The sequence below is a fragment of the Gouania willdenowi genome, chromosome 1 (assembly GCF_900634775.1).
Source record: "Gouania willdenowi chromosome 1, fGouWil2.1, whole genome shotgun sequence".
Lineage (NCBI taxonomy): Eukaryota > Metazoa > Chordata > Actinopteri > Blenniiformes > Gobiesocidae > Gouania > Gouania willdenowi.
The window spans coordinates 8,994,826-9,010,187 of NC_041044.1; the positions used below are offsets into that span (position 1 = coordinate 8,994,826).

A 15,362-nucleotide genomic window follows, 5' to 3' on the forward strand; every position below is an offset into this window, starting at 1 on the left:
AGCATTTTGGAAAAGGCTTTGCTTTTCTATTTTTGATCAATGTGTAAGTGTGTATGTGTATGAATTTACCTGATTGCCACTCCCATGGATGATATCATCAGGAGTATCGTATACCTGACTCTCCATTTGAACTGGCTGCTTTTTGTCACGTGTAACTTTAACTCGCAGGATACGGAAGTTTGAGCCACCAAGGTCCAATGCGATGAAGTCCCCTTTTTCTGTGGGATGGAGAACAAAGCAGTTCATAAACAGTGTTAAAAGAGCACTTCCAATTTATGGTCAAACAGTGAAAAAGTTAAATTGATGGGTTGGGCAAGCTACGTGTGTTAGTTGTGTTCTCACGCCAACACACCTGAAGCCAGCATGTCATTGCCCGATCCCGATAGATCTCGGAAGCTATGCAGGTGTGGGCCTGGTTAGTAGGTGGATGGGAATTCCAGGTGCCACAGTGGGGTGGCAGTCACCCCAGTGGTATCTGTCATTGTGTCCTTGGGCAAGACACTTTACCCACATTGCCTAGTATGAATGAAGTGTGTGAGCGAGTGTTGGTGGTGGTAGGAGGGGCCGATGGCGCACTTTGGCAGCCTAGCTTCCGTCAATCGGCCCCAGGGCAGCTGTGGCTACAATAGTAGCTTTCCACCACTAAGTGTGGAGTGAAAGAATAATCCCTTAATTCTGTAAAGCGACTTTGGGTGTCCAAAGAAGCGCTATATAAAATTGATGCATTATTATTATTATAACACTCTGCTAAAGGCCTGATTACATTCAGGTGAGTTGAAACAGAAGCTATAGCTACAACATGTAAGGCCACGGCTCATAGAACTTAACCAGAAAAGGAAATATCTGTCCTTTTGAATGATAACTTTTGTCTGGACTTATGTTTTCATGTTTCATTTTACAATCACCATAAATACTCACACTAATATTACAGGTTTGTTCACCATTTGCACAGAATTGCCTTTATTTGTTGTCTAATTTATCAGCAATTCCCTCTCAAACATAAGTAATCTAAACACAAAATGAATGATTAAGGTTTTCCATTAAAAAACAACAACATCAATTCAATTCAACTTTATTTATATAGTGCAAATTACAAATGTCATGTCAAAGCGCAATCAAAATATACAATTCTTAAGAAAAAACCCAACATGCTTCAGCTACAGTGGGGAGAAACAACTCCCTTTTAACAGGAAGAAATCTCCAGCAGAACCAGGCTCAGAGGTGGCAGCTTTGACTGGTTGGGGTTAGTGGACAGTAAGAGGAGTACAGAACACGATATAGATGGAGCATCAGAGTGTCCCAGACTAGTTGAGCCTGAAAACTAAGCGTCAAAGAACATTTCCACTACAAAAGCTGATAGCCAATTTTTAAGCAGGTAAATCAAACTTCCACAGTAACAAAAATAAATATTTGAATAAAGCCGCTAGCGTTGTTTTTTTGTTTCGTTTTGTTTAATCAAGGAAAGGCCACATAGATCAATAACTCAAAGATAATTTGCTTTAAAAAAATGTAAAAGGCTAAAATTTCTGCCCGAAAGTTTGTTTTGTCTAAAAGATTTGCGCATTGCATTGTGGGATGTGGAGTCCAGTCATTCTTACCCTGATTTCTTGTGTGTCTTTGTTAGACAAGGAGGACAGTGATCTGCATGACACCATTTTGGTTCTAGTTTGTTCCCCGTATTCCTTGTGATATCACCTCACATCATGAGACTTTCAATTTTGGCCAGATTAATCGGTCCGTGTGGGCCTGGCCTATTAATTGATTTTTTAGATTGTTCAATTTTTTTTGCTGCGGATGACTGAACAAATAAAAAAAAAAAAAAAATTCTTCTCTTGCTTCAGCCCACTTTTTGTCCCTGCGAGCTTCCATAGCACCCCCCTCCCTCTTGTTTCTCTCAAATGCACTCACAGCTAACGGCTGTTATCTATTTTAACAAAAGAACAGCTGCAACTTTTAGTTACGTTTGATCAAATAAAATCAAAACTTGTTTTGAGACATCTACGTCATTTGTACTTTTTTTTTAAGTAGAGGGGAAAATCGGACAAAATATGAAATAAATTTTTTTGTGAAAAAATCTGAGAGTTTATTTTTAGGCCATATCACCCATCCCTATGTCCATATAAACCCCAAAAAAACATCTGCCATTGTTTTGGCACAACTTTTAGTTTGTGATAACACAAAAAATATGTTGATAAGCCACTTTCGCAAAAAATTGGGGGCAAACACAATAAATCTCTGTAGGAATGTAGTAAAAACACTTCTATGCATGCATCTATGGGACTCCACATCCCACAATGCAATGCATGAAACTTTTGTGACAATGTCAATAAGCTGAGTGTTTGCAGTGAAGGTCAATACAAACTTTAGAGCTGCAGTTTCCAACATTTTACGTCTTTTTTTGATCAAATAATGCTCAATTTATAGATGAATTAGGCCGACGCTATGTCTTTATCTGATTAGAAGAAAACTATCATCCCTATTACACTATTGGTTTATTCTGACATTGTTTCAGAATAAACATTTACTTTATTCAGACAGACCACACTATGAAGTCGTTATGGAAATTTATAGATTCGATAGAATCAGAACCCATCATGTCACACTTGTGCACCTTAACAATACTGTATATCATGTTTCCCAGTAGTGTTCCTTATTTAGAACATGATCGTATACTGCATGGAGCTATTTATCCTCCTGACCGGACTGGAATGACAGGTGACTAGGCTTGACATCTAGACGTGTTACTGATTAGCTCCAGAGCTTGTGGTCTGGTTTGACCTAACTGTGAATATTATCCATGTACAAAGCAACCTTGATATTATGACCACCTCTGTAGGTTCATATTTGGCAGCTCTATTCAAGGGTAGGAACAATTCACTGCTTCTCAAGCCTCAAGTCATGTCACTAAAACCTAATACAAGTCAAGTCTCCAGTCAAGGCCATTCAAGTTTAATTTAAAAGTCTTAACAAGTCATAAGTACATAATGTACCACAGTTTGTGTCATAGTGATATCACCCGACAAAATAAATAATAATGCTTTTATAAACAAATCAATCCAGCATCTTTTTAGATTTTCAAATTTCCTCTGTTAACCAAACAAACAATAATCATACTGGGAAGTCGGACCAGATATAATTTTTCAAAATCAATTATTAATCATGGTATAATCTTTAAATCCCAAGAATATCACTATTAGGATAATTTTCTCTGCTAGTGTGTGCACGTCTAAGCCCAGCTTGATGTTTTCAGCTGCTTCCTGATTGGCTGTCAGTTTGTTTAAAGATGGACCTGTGTATTGAGCTGAGGGAGTTTAGTCAAGTCCTGTTTGATGGCAGAGTTCTGTCGGTGTTAAGCAGACTTATTAATCATTAACAATAATTGCATTTATAAAAAACATATTTTGTTATGGAAGGGTAGGAAGTCAAGTCTTCCTGAGTCAATAGGCTCAAGTCTGAGTTAAGGCACGAGTTGTTTGTTCTCAAGTCTAAGTCGAGTTGTAAGTCCTCTGTGATTTTGTCAATTTGAGTCTAAAGTCATCAAATTTGTGATTTGAGTCCAAGTCATGTGACTCAAGTCCACACATCTGGCTCTATTCACCAAAATCTGTGATCAACTGTGTTTCTGTCATGTATCACTCAAGATAATTCATTGCTTTTCATTAATAGAATAGTCCCTGCAACCCTGAAAAAGGAGCAAGCAGGTCAGAAAAATGGATGAATGGATGGATAATAGAACAGTTTTCTGAGAAAGGCTCCAGCTGAACATGTGACGCTATAAAGTTGAAACGGGTTTTGACGAAGTAGCAGAATCAAAATTGTCTTCTAAATAAAAACAACAATGAAAAGATAGCCAAGATAAAATAGTAATGACCTTATATTTTGATTGTTTTACACATACAAAGTGTTTCTGTGGATCTCCATGTAACCTGAGCTCAACCTTTGCTGTCATTACAATTGAAACTGGCCATTCTTTGCTCTGCTACAATGAGCTCTGTAGAAACACGACTGTGCAAATCTGGCTTTGTGTAGTTGGACTTTGGAACCTACACGTCCTTACCCTGGCACAATCTCTTTTTATACAATAGCTCACTCACTTTGTTTAATTTTAGTGCATTTCTGAGCAGAAAGTGTAGATAAACTTTGCCATGAATCTCTAACAAATCACCACTTGTGCTTAGACTTAGTCTTATGCTTTTGTAAGACTGTCTCATTCTGTCTGAACTGACTACTGATTACATGGATGATCAAAAAAGACTGTCTTTGATGGGCATACACAGTGATGACAGTTGTAAATCCATCTCTTAATCTTTTAAAATTCCATTTACTTCTTAATACATTACCTTACAATTTTATAGGTCTGGTGATATCAATGGCCGATATTTCATTCAATTTTTCACCTTATTTTCCAATGTCTGTATTTGTTTCCTTTTATTGCGCAATCTTTTTTGTCAAGTGTAGAAACTTAAAGCTGCTGTATGTAGAATCCTCTCTCCGCTCCATTTTGAAATCGAAACTCAACCTCCCATACCGGTGTCTTTTGTGAACACTCTTAGCAACTTTTTTCTCAATATAGACTTTATCTTGTGTTATTGGAGATTTTTCTGATGTTTTAGAGACTCTAGCATGAACGCACGTATTACTGTAGTTACTGTCCTGAGCAGCGGCTGTTGCCGTCATCTCGTCCCCGCCACAAGTACACACAGAGTGGGCTGTGATCTCAGCTGCCTGCCGCTCTGAGCGGACTGATAACCATCACTTTGCATCCAGACTATAAAATGTATTTACCTTGAATAAGCTTCTCTGGGTTTACACGCGCGTCTATTATCACTCTCCCTCTGACATCAGTGTGTGTGGGGGGTGGAGTCGAACCCTGCACAGTCACGGAGGGTCATGATGACACAAAGCAGTCCGTTCCTCCTCAGTATGTTTGTGGCTTTAAAGTGTTGCTTCCCCACCTCGGTCTGCCTTTTTCCTCTTGATTTGCCATGTAACTCTTGTGTCTAACTCTGTTATGGAGACTTTAGCTGGCGACGTCCGTCATTACACTTTTACTGCCAAGGGTACCTGAACGCATCCGACTTCAGTCGAGCAGCCAATAGTAATGTCAAAAACAGCTCATGGAGCACACGTGTGTAGATCTCTGATTGGCTGACATCGAGATTCTAGGAGCGCCACCTCCCGAATTTATAAATGTCCCTTTACAGAGCGAGGAGAACAATAAGAATAGATTCACTGTCCACTCAGAACAATTTGATTACAATATACCTAAAGATGATTATGGATTTTTGACCAAATAATGCCAAAAAAATAAATATTGCAGCCACGGCCAGAATGACAATTCATGCCACTATAAAACTAGAACCAAACAGCTAATATATGGCCATCGTCATCATCATCATTATCGCAATATCTTTTTAAAGAGCCCCATACAATCTACACCAGGGTTACACACACTTTTTCGACTCGCAAGCTACTTCTACCATGAACGTCTCTTTGCAATCTACCGAGGAAGAGACTTATTGTAAACAGTTTGATTTAAATACTTATACATTGTTTAATATGTGTGTAATACTAATATTAAAATACAATAATGTTGTAGAAACAGTGGAACTTGTAACCAATTCACCTTTAACTAATATTTCCTTAGGAGCATATGTTCCCTGTTATATCCTGTCTTTATCCTTCTTCAGCAATTAAAACAAAAGATTATAAACTTCAATCACTCATTCATTCATCTTCTGTACTCATTTATCTCTTTGTACAGAGTGTCATGGATATACTGGAGTCTACCATGGCTCACATTTGAAGCAAGGTAATTTTTAACCACATTAGGATCCAATCTATCAGACGGACAACACAGAAAAAGACCAACACACTCATTTACTCCAATAGTAATTTAAAGATTCCAACCGACCAAAAGTGTCTGTAGAATACTTAAATCCTTCATTTTAAAATGAGAAATACATTTAAATGGATAGACATATTCAAAGCTGTTGCTTGCACAATTACACAAAGTAACATTTGTGTTTAAAAGCCATGCAAACATATGTAACTAGTCAAGACTTGACTTGTATTGTGCTTATTCATAACCTCACCACTCACCAGTAAATGTGAAGACTATAGTCTACCATTGGTAGAAATTAAGAGTTCATAGTCTTCCACAAGGACACCAATACATGAACTCGAACCTCCAACCTCTCTATCAGAAGACGACCTGTCAACCACCTCATCCATAGTTGCTCAAATCATCTCCCAGTGATGTATGTTTAATGGGACAGCAAATAAATACAGGCACTAATCAACTACACATCCATCTGACTTCAAATTAAAATGATTTGAAATGAAACTCTGCATGGTAGTAGAGAGAGTTCTCCTTCGTCATAGTTGTGGTCATCTGTGCCTCCATGTCTGTCATTGCTTGTGTTCCTTTGGTTGAAAATGCATCTGAGGCTTCAACTCTGCCCTTTTCTTGGACCCTCAGTCCTTCAGTTGTTTAAACTACAGGCTATTTATGTCATGAAGGCTGAAGTCAGACCTATTTACCAACTATTACCAACCCCCTTTTTTACCAGAGGTGAAAAAAGTACTAGTCTTCAGTAGTCAATTAAAAAGTATAGATACTTGAATAAAAAATAATTCTGGTAAAAGTAAAAGTATTGAAGTTGCTCCCTTACTTGAGTAAAAGTTCAAAAAGTACATGTTACTAAATGTACTTAAGTAAAAAGTAAAACAAATGTCCCTTCAATAATAAATGAGACAATGATTTTAAATTGAAATTTTAAATTCCATATCTTTTTTTCTTTTACAAACTTGTAGAAAACTGGTACATGGAAACAAGTTAAATCTGTTATCTTAGAACACCTGGAGAATTTAGCACTCATTATAGATACAATTTGTAAATAAAATGTTCCAAGCTTTTCCTCTAGCTTTGCGGTTGTTGGTTTGCATCTTTTTAAATCGTGACTTCATCTTCGAAGGCCTTAAAAGTAACGAATTAATTTTTAAAATGTAAGGAGTAGAAAGTACAGATATTTGTAAAAGAAAAAAGTCACCAAAAATAAATACTCAAGTAAAGTACAGACACAAAAAAACCTACCTAAGTACAGTAACAAAGTATGTGTACTACTTGTCACCTCTGCATGGACTAGATACAATAAAATGGTTCAAATCTAATAGAGGAATTTCAATATATCTGTCCATTGTGGATTATCACAGAAGACCTATAGACAATAACAGAGGTCAGAGCTATGGAGTCATTTAAAGGTCCTTTATAATGCAAATCAACTTTTTTGAGCTTTTAACCTTATTACAATGTTAATTCCTGATCAAAAACAAACTCAAAGTATTATTGGGATTCCTTCCTGCATCTCTGAGAAATCCTCAATAATCCTGCTCTATGGAGAATTGTACAGTTGTGTGCGAAAGTCAGGGCACCCCTTTAAAAACAGCATATTTTATATATTTAAAAAGTTATATTCATATTTACTGTCTCTCTGGTATATGGGAAAAAAAGACAATATTGTCAGGAAACATTAATGCATAGTTACATTTTATTTTATAAATTGAACAAAATTACAAAAATGAAAAACATAATTTTGGCATGTGCAAAAGTCGGGGCACCCTGAGAGTTTCAAAGTGTCAGATTCTTTTTACAAGCTCAGACCTCTACCAGCTCATTGGTCCTGAAGCATGTGTCAACAATTGTCATTAGGGAGTGCCAGCTGGTGCCAATTTGAGGGTTTCTTAAATACGGCGACTCCACAAACCGTGTACAAACACTCAGCAACCATGGGTTCCTCTAAGAAGCTGTGTAAGACAGAAAAAATGAAAGTAATTGATGCCCACAATGCCGGGGAGGGTTACAAGAAGATAGCAAAGCGTTTTCAGCTTGCAGTTTCCACAGTGCGAGGCATAATTAAGAGATGGCAGGTGAGGGGAACTGTGGAGGTCAAGAAGAGATCTGGAAGACCAAGGAAACTCTCGGAGAGAACAGCTCGTAGTCTGATCAGAAAGGTAAACCAAAACCCACATTTGACTTCAAAAGACCTCCAGGAAGATTTAGCAGACTCAGGAGTGGTGGTGCACCCTTCCACTGTGCGCCGATACTTGCACAAACAAGACCTTCATGGAAGAGTCTGTAGAAAAAAACCTTATCTACGACCTCATCATAAAATACAACGTCAAAAATATGCAACAGAACATCTACAGAAGCCTGATGACTTTTGGAAACAAGTGCTGTGGACTGATGAAGTTAAAATAGAACTCTTTGGCCACAATAAGCAAAGGTATGTTTGGAGAAAAAAAGGAGCAGCATTTCATGAAAAGAACACCTTGCCAACTGTTAAATATGGGGGTGGATCCATCATGCTTTGGGGTTGTGTTGCAGCCAGTGGGACAGGAAACATTGCTCGGGTGGAGGGAAGAATGGATTCAATTAAATACCAGCAAATTCTGGAGGCAAATATCACAGCATCTGTAAAAAAGCTAAAGCTGAAAAGAGGATGGCTTCTACAACAGGATAATGATCCTAAACATTCCTCCAAATCCACCATGGACTACTTCAAGAAACGCAAGCTGAAGGTTTTGGAATGGCCTTCACAGTCTCCCGACTTAAACATTATCGAAAATCTGTGGGGTAGATCTTAAAAGAGCTGTGCATGCAAGACGTCCTAGGAATATTGCAGAACTGGAAGCCTTTTGCAAGGAAGAATGGGGAAAAATCCCAAATAATAGAATCCAGAGACTTGTTGTTGGCTATAAGAAGCGTTTACAAGCTGTGATATCTGCCAGAGGGGGTGTTACTAAGTACTGAAGGTACTGATGCTGTAGGGTGCCCCGACTTTTGCACATGCCAAAATTATGTTATTCATTTTTGTAATTTTGTTCAATTTATAAAATAAAATGTAACTATGCATTAATGTTTCCTGACAATATTGTCTTTTTTTCCCATATACCAGAGAGACAGTAAATATGAATATAACTTTTTAAATATATAAAATATGCTGTTTTTAAAGGGGTGCCCTGACTTTCGCACACAACTGTATGTCTGCAGAGCCGGAGGCTCCAGCTACAGGGCTGCATGAACTCTTCTTCATTTACAGCACTTATCATAGACAGCGCCACCTATTGCAACAGATATATAGTGAAATGGCACTTATTTAATGTATTTTTTAAAATGTAAATTAAATGTTATTGTTATTTTAACTAAATACAAATACAAGTAGTCGACATCTTTAATATAGGAGTACCAGTGTTAGTGAATGTACCCTTTTCATGTGTTACCAGTATTTCTGTCAACCATGCAGTGATGTTTTCTATTATTACAGTGAGTGGAGGAATTTGTAAGGGGACTGAAAAAGAGCTGAGGAAAGAAGGGACACTGTTCAGTCAGTAGATGGTGCTCACTTTAAAAGCGGGTATATTGGTATGAAATGCGAAAAATAAATATTTTACAAAAGTGAAATATGTACAGTCTGTCAGATATGCCAGTGCAATATCTACTCCTTCAGTTAAAGGTAGGGTAGATTATTTTCTCCAGATACACTTCTTAAGTTTTTGGTTGAAATTTTCTTCATGTCCTGACAGAAATTAGATCTTTATGTGCTCAACTGTAGCAGCTGTAAGCCTGTAAAAACTTCGACCAATGAAAAAAGACGGTTCGTTTTTTTTTTTTAACCAATCACGTCTCCCTGCTCGTTCTCGACCCCTCACATGCACGAGCTCACATTCAAAGCCGGTGACAGAGTTAAAACAGAGTTTTTGGTCACGTGTTTTAACATATATAATGTTAAAGTTTAGTGTTTACTTACCATTGAATGAGACGACAAAGTTTCTACACAATACAAGCGATAAGCTTCGGTCCGCTTTCAGAGCAGCGGTGCTCGTGCATTGGGGGAAGGACGTGGCTTGAGAGAGAACATACACATCTATCTATAAATACAAGGATGTCTGTGTGTGTGTGTGTGCGCGTGTGCGTGTGTAGCAAAAAATCTCCCAGACGCCGTGCCTGTTCGACCTGAAACTTTGTCAACGGCTTCCAAATACCCCGAGTTTGTGTATCTGTTATTTTGGAGTAATTTGGTCATTTCAAAATGTTTATTTTAATTTAATTTCACTTCTGGACAGCACGGCAAGTGAAACCTATTCAGCTTTTGATCACAGAGTGTGAGGGGGCGCTAGCGCACCATCTATATCTATTTCACTACACAGCTCACTTCCGGTGCATGCAAGAGCTCCTGTGGACTTCTCTTTTGAGGAAAAATACTTTTTTACTGTTCCTTATTTGGTGATGACGTTTAAAAATGTTTATTTTCATGTTAGTTTGACCGTACGGTATTTAGACCGGACAGACCACACCCAGAAGTTATTGACGGCAATGGCTGCTGTGTTCTACACAAAAGACAACAGAAATGCAAAAAACTACACGAAAAAAAGAAACAAAATGACTCCAGAATCACACTACTTAAGGCAACAAAAAACAATAATTATACAAAAAAATGCACAAAAACACAACAGAAAAATACAAAAAATACACATGACTCCAAAAAACATACATTACAAAAAAAATGAAATTAACTAAAAAACAGCAAACATTTATGCACAAAAACACAACAGAAAGATACACAAATACACATAACTCCAAAAAACATACGTTACTGAAAAATACACCAAACAAAAAATGTAAAAGTGATGATGAAGTCATGCACATGTCCCATAGAGTTAAACCAGGAAAATTGCACCCACATTTTGCACCCGCAAATATACCCCTTATGCTCCCACATGAATGCATACTTCTGACGGGCCCTGTACTAGTTCTCTCTGATGCTAGAGACATGAAGAACATCTGTCCTTCGACAAGGTAATTGTCCTTTCTTATTCAGTCTGCACAGGGAAAAGAAACATTTTTTTTTGTACCAAAAGATAATGTGTGGTGACCGAAAATGCGTGTTGGACTGCGAAAGTCCTCGGAATTTGTTCAAACTTCCTAAAGAAGAGTCTACTTGCTAGAAGTGGTTGGAATTTATCTCTGTGAACACGCAACACACCATCTAGTATCCATTAGTCTGTGACCGTCACTTTACAGGAGACTGCTTGGTGAATGTTGGCCAGTTCCAAAGTGGATTGTCCAGTAAATTACGTCTTCAAACCGGAGCAATTCCCACAATAAATCCCACTGATGGAGAGGCCACAGTCATAAATAAAATAAACCTCTAGCAAAATGTTAGCCATACTCACTTCTTTGTGTTTATATTTGAAATACATTTGGTATCGGAGTCTGGGTCGAAAACGTAAGGCTCCACAGAACGCTTCTCCATCTCTGGAACTGTTTACAAAGCTTGGTGGGCGTGCCTGTTGCCCATGCTGCTGGGGCTCTAGGGCTACGTCATGAAATGGGAGGCACCCACATGGGGAGAGGCGGCGCTCTGAGAAAGTCATATTTCTTAATAAATTAGTATTTTATTTTGCAAAATGTTAAAGATTACTCATATGTGGCTGTAGTTGATTTAGGAAGGTCTTAATGTTCCATGATATAGGACCTTTGAAGCATGTTGGATGAGCCACTCCTAATGGAGACTTTTCTTGGCATTCTGAGTGATCTATAATTCCCTTCTTTCTTTTTCTTCTGAGAGAGTTGAACAAGTAGTCGGCAATTTTGGAGCTATCTTTATTCCTATTTTGTATTTACATATCTCGTTATCACAGGAAGTTGCACCCATAACGAGACAGTAGTCACTCTAGGAGAAAGGTGGATAGCCTAAAAGCTTGGGTAAGATTAAAGGTATTTAGATTTATTTAAAGGATTTTCAGATTTCACTTTTTTGGTGCCTTTTTGAAGATATATGACCTGGAAACAGGATATAAAAATTGTTTTACCCTCAACCTTTAGTTGTGCAGCTTGTCCAAGTGTTTTCAGTTTTTTTTTCATTACAATAAACAATCTATACTTACTGTAAAATGTGTTAAAGCACAGCCTGATGTGGCCTGTTGGGACCTGTCACTGAAAAATGTGCTGATGTGTTGGCTGGGCCTGATCTGTGACGGAAGCCTCTTTGTGTTTGTGCTCCTGATTTGAACTCAGTAGTTCCCTTTTGTATAAACAGCGTGGTCAAATGATTCACAACAAGACTCACAGTATACATTGCACAGCACTCTAACATTATCACAGGAAACCCCTGTTGTCATTAAATCAAAGGGATAAATTGACCACAAAAGCACATATAATCCACAGTTCAAGCAGGATGTTAACCCAGCATGGTTTTAGGCCAAAGTAGACATTGACACTTTTAGCATGGTTAAATGAGTTTAATACAAATGTTCTTTCAGGCCTTACCTGAGCCATCAGGAATGGACCTGACGAAAGTGGGCAGCATCTTGACTGTTGCTGTAGGATTGGTGTCACGCTCCAATCCGTTCTCCATTTCCCGACGGAAGCGGCTCATGATGTCCTTCAGCGTCTCATCCGAGTACCGCATTGAGTAAAGATACTTGTCAATCTGAGGGAAAAACAGGTAAGGGCATTACTAAACTCAGTTAAGTAAGGAAGTGAGATACATAAACAAACCGCCTGCATTTGTATTTGCTCAAGGGTTTTATTGCAATCTTAAAAGATTTTCTCTAAGCAATTTTTCCAACGTTTACATTTTGTGGCCACAGTTTTAAGAACTATAAACCATTACCAAGCAAATCATTGTTTAGTAGATTTTACAACATGTTGCATGTTATACTGCTGGTACTTCTTAAGCATTGAGTAGCCATTGTGCTTTAATACATTTGAAGATGAAATGTCCTTGGGAAATATTACAAAAAGACGACATCAAGTAAAGATGTCATTGTGTTTAATTATATAACTTCACCATTATTTCATGTATCTCCGGGACTACACAGTGCATCCCATGTATTTATGTGGCATGTTGACCACAAAACAACCAATTAATGATTTTGCCCAATACAAAGTACCTCAGGTGGAAAAACCTGAATTAGGATAATTCAACTAAACCCTCCAGTTCAATTGTTGCAGAAGAACCTGGGAAACAATAGAAACAGTAATAAAATAAATACACAAAAATAGTTGTAATAAAAATGGTTGTAGAACAGATTATGATCCTTGTTAGAGCCTGATAAGTAACAAGACTTGAATTGTTATTTTAAAAAAAAATAATAATAATAATAATATAATAAAACCTGAAATGTATTAACTGGTCAATAATGTAACAGCCAGAAATGTAATTTTAAAAATGTAATAAAACCCAAAATGAAAAAGTTGAAACTGGTTAATATTATAAGAAGATGCTGAGCTCAAAATGTTAAAACTTGTTGCCATCATTATTACATGATGAGGCAGGCAAAACATTTCACCCCTAATAGTGTAATATTTATATTATATCATAGAGGGAGTCAATTATTTATGGATTCAATGAGTTATTGCTTCAATGTAGAGGGTAGTATCATACACAGATGTGTGTATATATATATATATATATATATATATATATATATATATATATATAGTTATTACAGTTTGGGTTTATTACTTTTTATAACAATGCAGGTCTTGTTAGTTATATCATAACATTTCAGGCTCTAACGTGCCTGGTTATTGTAATGTTAGCAGATTTTCCACTGGATATTATATTTGTTGTTTTTATATAACTCACAGTGTATGTCATTGGGTACAATGCGGTTCAGAAATGTATTATGTGCCATTACAAGCAGCTGACATTTTATCCCTCAAATACTTTACAGGTATATATAAGTTTCAAAGCTCGACAACACAAAAAGTATGTAACAGTTGAGGCCTGGACTTACATATAGTGTTATATCAATATGAATCTCCTATTTTATATTTTTACCATTCTACTTCTAACCTGAGAGAGATGGATTTTATTTTGTTTTTTTTTTCTTTTGCTGCTGCCTAATAATACATGTGCTGTTACATATATCTTGTTGTCCATACTGCTTATTGATTGTGTATATTCATCTTTTCAGTGAGAATGTTAGCAGTTCAGTTCCAGTGACCTATCTCTGGTTGACCCTGAGCGCTGCCATGACAGGAAGTTCCCATTGTGATATCACATCCCATTTCATCTCAACTCACGTGACATTTCCACTTACTCCTCTCCCATCACTGTGGTCTAGGTCTGCTTTTCCCATCTATCACTGAATTTGCACAAAACTGATTTGCAGTTGTTTTCTAGGTCATTCATAAGATAAATTAATATATAGATTTCACATATAATTATGTGTGTGTGTGTGTGTGTGTGTGTGTGTGTGTGTGTGTGTGTGTGTGTGCGTGTGTGTGTGTGTGTGTGTCCTGTAGAAACACATACTGTATGGGTGTTTTATATGATTTAGCTATAATGGGATGCTTAAGTCTATAAATATAATTTCAGTTATGAAAGAATAAAAAGCTGGTGTGAAAAACGATGGTGCTGATGACTTATTGCAGACACCTGTCAGCTTCGGACGCCATGGCAACCAGTGCTCCGGAAGCACTCGGTGATGAGCCCCATTTCAAGGGCATTCATGTCAACTCCCAAAATGAGATCCAGCTCAGGGTTGATCTGGGCCTCCTTCCTCTGCTTTTACAACACCCTTCACCCCCCCAATCTCCCAGTATGAAGCCACTGACACCTGATAGTGCTAACTAACCTGTTGTCATGTCATTACCCCCCATACAAAGCCATAGTATCAGTTTAAAGTGCTCTTACCTTTTTGAGCTGGTCATCCTTCAGCTCAGTGAAGTAGTAGGCCAGAAGCTGAGCTGCTATCATCCTGCCTGCACGTCCGCCTCTTGCTGTCAGCTGCTACAAGGTGTCCACAGGGTGTCCACAGGGTGTCCACAGGAGGACAAATGGAGACTAAAAGATGAAGACTTTCTTTCCTGACCCCCCCTCACAGATGCTTCTCTCCTGCAGTGAAGGTGATGTCGGTCTGTGCTGAACACCGGCTTAAAGCAGGGAAAAGTGTTCAGAAACAGGACTAAAACAGCAGCGGCTGTGCCTGCTAGTCTGCGACAGGGAGGAGTCACTGACACACACACACACACACACACACACACACACGGGCTGATTGACCTGCCTCCTCCCTCCTCCCTCCTCCAAGCTCAGAGCTCTGCTATGCCCTGCCCCCATCCTGCATCAGGATTGGCTGAGCTCAGAATGTGATGAGGGGAAGTGGGCGGAGCAAAGAGGGGGACGACAAGGGGAGGGGGAGGGAACAGAGTCGTGAGCTGAAGGTGGAAGCTGCATCTGCATCAGACGATGAATGGCAGCATGAGAGAGAAAAGAGAGTCCCTTCCTCTGAGCAAAGCACATCGGCCATGCCAGCAGAAGGTGGACGTGCGGAGGGACAGGGCTCACACA

General features: G+C 38.3%; 1 protein-coding gene across 1 annotated transcript in view; it reads right to left on the reverse strand.

Moving 5' to 3' along the window:
• LOC114480219 (hexokinase-1) overlaps positions 1 to 14,771 on the reverse strand; it is a 33,849-nt gene extending 19,078 nt beyond the window's left edge. The window contains exons 1-3 of the mRNA XM_028474183.1: positions 14,709 to 14,771; positions 12,332 to 12,494; positions 70 to 218 (exon numbers count right to left, since the gene is read on the reverse strand). Of these exons, the coding sequence (XP_028329984.1) occupies positions 70 to 218; positions 12,332 to 12,494; positions 14,709 to 14,771 (375 nt within the window). The remainder of the gene's footprint in view (positions 1 to 69; positions 219 to 12,331; positions 12,495 to 14,708) is intronic.
• Between the last annotated feature and the right edge of the window lie 591 nt (positions 14,772 to 15,362).